Source organism: Theropithecus gelada, chromosome 7b (genome assembly GCF_003255815.1).
Source record: "Theropithecus gelada isolate Dixy chromosome 7b, Tgel_1.0, whole genome shotgun sequence".
Classification (NCBI taxonomy): Eukaryota; Metazoa; Chordata; class Mammalia; order Primates; family Cercopithecidae; genus Theropithecus; species Theropithecus gelada.
The window spans coordinates 23872552-23881586 of NC_037675.1; the positions used below are offsets into that span (position 1 = coordinate 23872552).

Genomic DNA, 9035 nt, shown 5'->3' on the forward strand with positions numbered 1-9035 from the left:
GTGGGGCCAAACGTGTTAGGACTTTAGGAGGAAATAGACTGCATGGCCCTTCAATTCTTACAATATTCATTGTGGATAGGTCTTAGAGATCATCAAGTCCAGCCCTGTTGCACTTCAGCTGAGAGTACTGAGAGTCAGAATGGCTGGTGACACAGCTGCGGTCACAGATTAAAGTTAAAACCAAGGCCAGAGTTCAAGTCTCTGTCTCCACAGTCAGTCTTTCCACTGTAGACTATAGCTAGCTCACTCTTTCACTAAGGCAGCTCCTCTCTTTCTAACACTGGAGCTTTACACAATACATACATGGTGGAGAAGAGCAAGCCCCTCCTTGGTGGTCTTTGTTGGAGGACAATCTGCTCCTCAGCACTGCCCTCATCCTCTTTTCTAAAACTCCTCAAACCCTGACGCACGTATCCCTGAGGTCTCCCTGCATGGCGTCATTCCTCAGAGTACATATAAAGGGATTGAGGAATGGAGTCATCACACTGCTCAGAACTGAAGGGATCTTGTTGATCTCCAGATATTCTTTCAGGGAGGGAGTCACAAAGATACACACAGTGATACCACTAGAAATGATGACTATGGTCAGGTGGGAAGCGCAGGTATTAAAGGCCTTCTTCCTTCCACTTGCAGAAGGAATGGGCACTATTGTCAAGATGATGTATGTAGAGGAATAGGCCGCGAGGACTATGCAGCAGAGGATGACCATGGAAGAAAGCATAAAATCCATCAGCTCGATGGCAGTGGTGTCTGCACAGGCCAGGGCCAGCAAGGGTCCACCGTCACAGAAGAAGTGGTTAATGATGTTGGAGCCACAGAAGGGTAGCTGGGAGATGAGGATGGTTGGAAAGAGCACAGACAGGAAGCCTCCCACCCAAGAGAACACAACGGTCTCAATGCAGACAGGAGGTCTCATGATGGCGGTGTACCTCAGAGGGGAGCAGATGGCGGCATAGCGGTCATAGGACATGACTGTCAGCAGGAGGAACTCAACTGTGCCCAAGGAAAAGTAGAAATAGCACTGGATGATACATCCGGCAAAGGAGATGGTTTTATCTCCAGATCCTAAGTTGGCCAACACTTTTGGAGAGATGACTGAGGTGAAGACGATGTCCAGGATAGAGAGGTTGCACAAGAAAAAGTACATGGGGGTGTGGAGGCGGGAGCAGGACAGCACAGTGGAGATGATGAGCAGGTTCCCCAGAAGAGTCAGCAGGAACATGGGCAGCAGGAGCACCAGGAACAGCAGCTCCGCCTCCCTGCTCAGGGAAAACCCCAGCAGAACAAACTCAGTCACCGCTGCAGTCCAGTTCCCCACGGGCCTGGTGGGCCTGGCTCAATTCTTCTAACAGAACAAAGGGAGGTAACACTTAGGAGAGTGTTCAGTGTATGAAACCCCATGGTGCTCACTAGAAAAATATGAACATAGAACATGAGGACTGCCAGTTAGACATGTAATCCAAGTTTAGCTTGGCTTTCAATTATTTGCCTATCAAAATGGACAAGGTTTTTGAAGATAATAATGTACACTGTTAACGAGGGTGTCCTGAGACCTACACTGTCACAGAGTTCATACGAACTTTCCAAAAGATAATTTAGCGATGTGTATCGAAAACCTTAAAATTAAGCAAATTCTTAAATTCAGAAATTGTACTTCCATCCTGAGGAAGTAGTCATGGATATGTTAAAAAGATTTTGCCACAAGAATATTCACCACAGAATTTTTTACAATAATGAAAATTTGGCAACAACTTTAATATCCAGAAATGGGGGATGAAATAAACAAATTATGGTACCTTTAAGAAATAATACATTATGTAGCCATGAAAAATTACATTTTACAGTAACATATAAATGACAAAACATTCAAAATGTATGATTAAGCTTTAAAGCATTATTTTAAGCATTATTTATTTATTATTATTAGGTTTTAAAAGTGTTTTTAAAACAAGTTATAAACTTGTACTGACACCATTGTGATGCGATTTTGGGGGAGAGATGTAAATTAGCAAAGGCCCTAGAGTAGCCAAGAAGACATTGCTGAAGAAGAAAGTTAGGGAAGGGCCTCGTGTTGGCAGATATCAAGACTTATAAAATTGGAATGATTAAGACAAGATGGTATTGGCACAAATATACATAAAAATGACCCATGGAACAACATACAGAGCCAAGAAACAGACCCACACAGATGTGGAGCAGTGATATGTGTCAGAAGTGAAAGAAGCTGGTACTGATGCTTGTCCTCAGGGGAAAAAGTAAAATTGATTTCCAATCTCATGTCAGACACTAACATCCACTCCAGATGGACAAAACACTTACATGTAAAAATCAAAACTTTTAGAAGAAAAGCTAGAAGAATGTTGTTTTGGCCTCAGAGTAGAAAAGAATCTACTAAATAAGACCCAAAATAGTGCTAAACAGAAAAGAAAATATTAATAAATTAAGCTACGTTAAAATGAAGAATTTCTATTTATTAAAAGATCCTTCAAATAAAGTTAAAGGAAAACCACAAACAGGAAGAACATATTTATGCCACAGATAATGAACAAACTTTAGTACTCACGTAATTAATATTTTGATGCATACAACGCAGTAAGAAATAGATAAGCAATCCAATAGAAAGATGGGCCAAACATGCTACCTGAACTCCATTAAAGAGGAAAGAAACATAGCTAATAAATGTACAAAAAGATGCTTGATCTCATTAGTAATTAGGGAAATACAAATTAAGACACTAGCAAGATACAATTTTATATCCACTATATTGTCAAGAAGCAAAAATATGACAATAACAAGTGTTGACGAGGATGTAGAGCCTTAAAAAGTTTACACTGCTAGTGGGAGTGTAAACTTATATAACTGCTTTGGAAAATAATTTGTCATGACCTTGTAAAGATGAACATTCACATACTCTGTCACCCAATAATTCTACTCCTAGGTAGAGAAACTTGCACATATGCCCCAGGAGACAAACAAGAGTATGTATAGAGAAGGGGGAGAGGGGGAGGGAGGGAAAAGAAAGAGGGAGGGAGGGAGGGAGGGATGAAAAGGAGAAAGGAAGGGAACGGAATGAGGGGAAGGAAAGGTGGGAGGGAGGGAGGAAGGAAAGAGAGAGAAAGAAAGAAAAGAAAGAGAGAGAAAGAAAAAAAGAAAGAAAGAAAAAGAAAGGAAGAAAGGAAGAAAAGAAAGAAAAAAGAAAGAAAGAAAGAAAGAAAGAAAGAAAGAAAGAAAGAAAGAAAGAAAGAAAGAAAGAGAGAGAGAGAGAGAGAGAGAAAGGAAGGAAGGAAGGAAGGAAGGAAGGAAGGAAGGAAGGAAGGAAGGAAGGAAGGAAGGAAGGAAGGATTATCCTAAAATTTTGTGTATATATATATATGTATGGAATTGATTGGAGATATATATATATATGGTTGGATTGAAAACGTATATTAGCAAACACATATTGAGTGCCAACTACGTTGTGGGGCCTGTTATTGATGAAAGTTTGCAGAGGTGGTAAAAAATTGCCTGCCCTCACACAGCTTTCAGTCTAAAAGAGATGTGAAGAAACCTGATTTCAGGGAAATCACAGAAACAGAGGAAAAATTAAGGGATGGCAAAGTTTTTTCATGGCTATTTGTCCTGGGCCATTAGTCTGGAAAGCAAACTAACTACCAGGAAAACTGATAGATTCCAGGGACAAGGTCAAATAGGGCTTAGATATCTAGGAGGGACTCTGGATAGTAGAGGCCACGTAATTACCAGTGACTAAGAAGAATATGGATTGGACTTGGAAAAACAAGAATAATCTAGTAAAGGAAGAGGACTGCAGAAATCCTGAGGACTGAGTTGCCCTCTGCCTATCTAAGCTGAGTCAGAGTATCAGCCACTCCTGCATAGAACCTGTCCTCACGAGCTGCCCTACCTTCCTGTAGCCTTGGCACATGGACAGTCTCTCCAAACAACTCACCACATTTGCATTGCCAAGGATCTTTTCTTTTTTAACAGCTTTACTGAGATGTAATTCAAGTACCATACATTCCACCCATTTAAAGTATACAATTCAATAGCTTTTAGTGTATTCACAAACCTGTGTGTCCAACACCACAATCAACTTAAGAATATATATATTTATTTTTTTGAGATAGAGTCTCACTCTGTCACCCAGGCTGGAGTGCAGTGGCATGATCTCAGTTCACTGCTACCTCCACCTGCCGAGTTCAAGCGATTCTTCTGCCTCAGCCACCTGAGTGCCTGCCACCACTCCCGGCTAATTTTTATATTTTTAGTAGAGACAGGGTTTCACCATATTAGTCAGGCTGGTCTCGAACTCCTGAACTCATGATCTGCCACCTTGACCTCCCAAAGTGCTGGGATTACAGGCGTGAGCCACCATACCCAGCAGATTTAAGGATATTTTAATGATCCCTCCTCCATTCCTGGAAACTGTTTTTCTACTTTCTGACTATAGACTTGCCTATTCTGGACATTTCATATAAATGAATCATACCATATGTGTGTCTAGCTTCTTTCACTTACTGTAATATTTTCTTTATTTTTATTTTGAAGGTTTTTTAGATACAGGGTCCTGCTCTGTCAGCGAGGCTGGAGTGCAGCGGCATGATGGCAGCTTGCTGCAGCCCCAAACTCCTGGGCTCAAGCGATCCTCCTGCCTCAGCCCCCAAGTAGCTAGGACTACAGGTGCACACCACCACACCTGGCTAATTTTTTTTTTTTTTTTTTGAGATGTAGTTTCACTCTTGTCACCCAGGCTGGAGTGCAATGACACAATCTCTGGTCACTGCAACCTCTGCCTCTGGATTCAAGTGATTCTCCAGCCTCGGCCTCCCAAGTAGCTGGGATTACAGGCATCTGCCACCACACCCAGCAAATTTTTGTATTTTCAATAGAGACAGGGTTTCACCATGTTGGTCTCGACCTCCTGACCTCAGGTGATCCATCCACCTCTGCCTCCCAAAGTGCTGGGATTATAGGCGTGAGCCACCACGCCAGGTCTAATTTTTTTTTTTAATTAGAAAATAATTTTACTTTTTTTATTTTTTGAGACAGGGTCTCACTCTGTAATCATAACTCACTACAGCCTCGGCCTCCCAGGCTCAAGTGATCCTCCTACCTCAGGCACCCGAGTACCTGGGACTACAGGCACATGTCACCATGCCCGGATAATTTTTGTATTTTTTATAGTGATAGGGGTTTTGCCATGTTGCCCAGGCTGGTCTCAAACTCCTGGGCTCAAGCTATCTTCCTGTCTCAGCATCCCAAAATGCTGAGATTACAGGTATGAGCCACTTATTGTAATATTTTTTAAGGTTCATCTACGTTGTAGCATGGATCATTGCCAAGGATCTTAAAGAACCAATGTAACAGGAGGAAAGGCCACAGCCCCAAGAAGAAGCCCTGACCGCTGGCTGGCATGGCAGACACACACACACACACACACACACACAAACACAGAGAGAGAGAGAGAGATCGAGCAATTACTAAATGTAGATATATGCAGAGTCTATAAAATCTAGAATAGTATGGAGGATGAATTTGGACTTGGTCACCAAATCGGGAAATGGTAAGATAAGGGATGAACACTTAATTCATTTAACTCTCAAAATACATCTTTGCATAAGGCGCCACTGCACCCACTGGAAAGTCATTTCTTCACTTCAGAAATATCAAGAAGCTTACTGAAGGCAAAGATACACACCTTAGATTGTAACAAGAACTGCTGCTCCCAGCCAGCCCCCAAATGCCAAATGGTTGGTCTGCACTAACCTCGGCTGGGGTCGCCTTGTACCACCTCCATGGCTCAGTCTGTTCACTCTGGCTTTGCTGCCACCTAGGATCTTCCACAGTAATTATCTTGACCAAAAAGCCCCAGTGCATTCCACATGAGAGCAGCAATGTTTGACAGGGGAAATGAGCCCTTCCCAACTCATGTGGATTGTTGCCCTAGCTGTGACCTCTTGCCTGACGAGTGTGCACTCGTGTTGCAGACAGCTGGAAGGTACCTGTTGGATGTTTTAAACTGCTGAGGAAGTTACAAGGTATGGCATCCATTCCAGCATGGAGAGGTCTACAAATCCTCTGGCCCTAATCCTGAGTGTGTGAGGAAGTCACCTTGGGTTAAGCATTGACCAGCTGCACCTCCCAGACTGTCTACACAATCTGATCCAGTTGGGGAGAGAAAAGGAGCACTCTCCACTAAGCTCCTAGATGGTGCTTTGTTCCCCTCTCCTGCTACCATCTTTCCTGCACCCTCTCCAGTCTTCTGCTCAGTCTAATCTACTGGTTGCTTCTTGATTCCAGAGAAAATGGGAAAAGAAACACTGTGTTACCTGATGGACAAAAACCATCAACCTGCTTATTCCTCTGTCCCCTCAACCCAACATGCACTACAACCACCACCATCCCCATCATATTTTTTTCAGAGACTGGCAGGCCAAGCATCCCAAGGACTAAACTTCCTCTAGGTTACTACAGGATAGTCACATCCTGCTGAGGGGTAGCTGGTGCATAGAGAAAACTCTGGACGTGAAGCCAAGAGTCTGGGTTCAAGTCCCACCTGTGCCTTTTACCATTCTTGAGACTGGAAAAATTGCCTCCCTTTCATATTATCCGCACACGAATCCTCATGTGACAAGCAGTGGTAATGCTCTTTTCCTCATCTTTCTCACAACCTGGTTGAGAAACACAAAATGGAAAATAAGATAATTCATATGATGGATCATTGCCAAGGATTGTGAAGAACCAATGTATAATTCACATGATGTGTGAAATCATAAAACACCGTATCAGGTATTGCTGTTATTTTCTAGAACCTCTCCTATTCTGCAATAGTGGAAAAGAACAAACCTTATCTTCCCTGTCCCTACTGAGATATTGATCATCCCACCCTAGAGGGAAGAATACTGTTCCTTCTGGCTCTGGAATACATCTCATCAGGCCCATGCTTCTGCCTTAATCAACTACTCTCTCCTTGGACAGCATATCTTGTTGGCTACAAAGTGTGAAGACAAAGGGAAGATGCTTCTCTACATGGGAATTTCGGTTGCCCAGGATTCCTGGAAATGAAGAAATTACTTCCTATCCTCCACCATCTGCACTCTACAGAGGAGTCAGTAAGCTGGAAGGGGTTCAGCGGGAGGATTGAGAAATACTCACATTTGCCTAAATTAGGTAGAGGGGGCTGGCCCCCAGCATATCCTGCCCACATAGCTGCCCTGGGCTTCCGTGCTGGGCGCTGAGGCTTGCGTTGCTGCAAACAGACTCTGCACTGTCAGGGCTGAAAGGGGCGTACTCTAGAAGAGTCCTATGTTTGGACCCCACTTGGGCGGGATGGGGTGGGATTGGCTCAGGTGAGAGCATGCACTTTCTGAGAAGGATCCAGACATGGGACAATCCTCGGGGGCACATTACAAAGCTGTTCCTGCACAGCAGGCCTGAGTCTGATGCCCCTGAGGCCCACTTAGGAAAGGATGCAAACCCAAACACCTACACTAGCAAGAACTGAGAGCAGAATACTAGCCAAGATCAATGCCCCAGGTCTATCTCAGCCTCACAACGTACAGTCCTCCATTCACCCCCTCTCCAGCCCCACTGTGACAGTTCCATCCACCCCTACCACTCCATTTACCCAGGACCCTCCTCTTCAACATCCTAATACACTGTGATCAATATGCCACAGCTTCAGTAACCTTGCACTATGTTAAAGAAAACGCCCCACACTGCATAGCCTGGCACTCAAGACCCTCTAACCCGTTTCCCCTGAATTACCTCCCAACCTCAGCTCCCATCTTACACATCACCTGCGCATCTCTCACTTCAGTTGAGTCACTCTATTCAGTGTGCCCCACGCTGGCCCTCACTTTCTGACTTCACACTCAGGCCCCAAGTGTCTTACCATTGGGACCATCTTCTCCACCACCTGGTCTCTAGGCCCTACTCTTGTCCCTTTTCCTCAAGCCTAAGCTGGGTTCTCCCTCTTTAGATATCCTTTTCTTGCACTTGGAATCAGGAATCCACAGTGTAGAACTGGAGCGTTTTTAACCTTTTTAAATTTAAAGATAACACATGTATAGAAAAGTATACAAATCATAAGCTCAATGAATTCTCAATAAAGTGAACACACTCACGTAACCATCACCCTGGTGAAGAAAGAGAATGGTACTAGCACCCCAGAAATCCTTCTCAAGCTCCCTCCCCACATCCCAATGGTAACCATTATCCTGATTTCTAACACCATGGATTAGTTTTGCCTGTTTTGGAAATTCATATAAATGAAATCATCTAATAGGTCTCGTTTTGTGTCTGACATCTTTTGCTCAAGCTTATAGTTTTGAAATTCAATCATGCTGTGGTGTGTGACTCATTTTTATTGCCATGTATTTCATCATTTCATTTGTGGTTATTTAGCCTCTGGGCAGATTTTTAAGTTCCTTGGGAACAGGGATTTTTTCCATAGAATTATTTTGGAATCCCCATAATGCCTAAACTGGAAAAGCAAAAGTTGCTCAGTATATATGAATTTTAGTCCAAAAAGTTTCTAATTTCAATCTCACATCATATACCCCCATGAATAAGCAATACTATCTAACAATGTCGACATTTCTTTTTCTCACATCTCATACCCAATTCATTAGCAAATCCCATTGGCTCCACCTTTACACATATGTCAAATCCAACCACTTATCACCATCCCCATTACCCTAGTTCAAGTCACAAACATTGTAGAAAAACAGATATTGAAGTAAAAAGAGAGTGTTGCAAAATAGTATACATGGTATTATCCTTTTCTTTGTCTTTTGCTTTTTTTTTTTTTTTTTTTTTTGAGACAGAGTTTCGCTCTTGTTGACCAGGCTGGAGTGCAATGGCATGATCGCGGCTCACTGCAACCTCCGCCTCCCGGGTTCAAGCGATTCTCCTGCCTCTGCCTCCCGAGTAGCTGGGATTACAGGCATGTGCCACCACACCTGACTAATTTTGTATTTTTAGTAGAAACAGGGTTTCTCCATCTCTGGAGAACTGGTCTCGAACTCCCAACCTCA

General features: G+C 43.2%; 1 protein-coding gene across 1 annotated transcript; it reads right to left on the bottom strand.

Moving 5' to 3' along the window:
• Positions 1-274: 274 nt before the first annotated feature.
• LOC112628367 (olfactory receptor 6J1) lies at positions 275-5874 on the bottom strand. Its single transcript, XM_025391127.1, is given in 2 exon segments — positions 275-1331; positions 5696-5874. Coding segments are annotated over 2 exon segments (1236 nt in total).
• Between the last annotated feature and the right edge of the window lie 3161 nt (positions 5875-9035).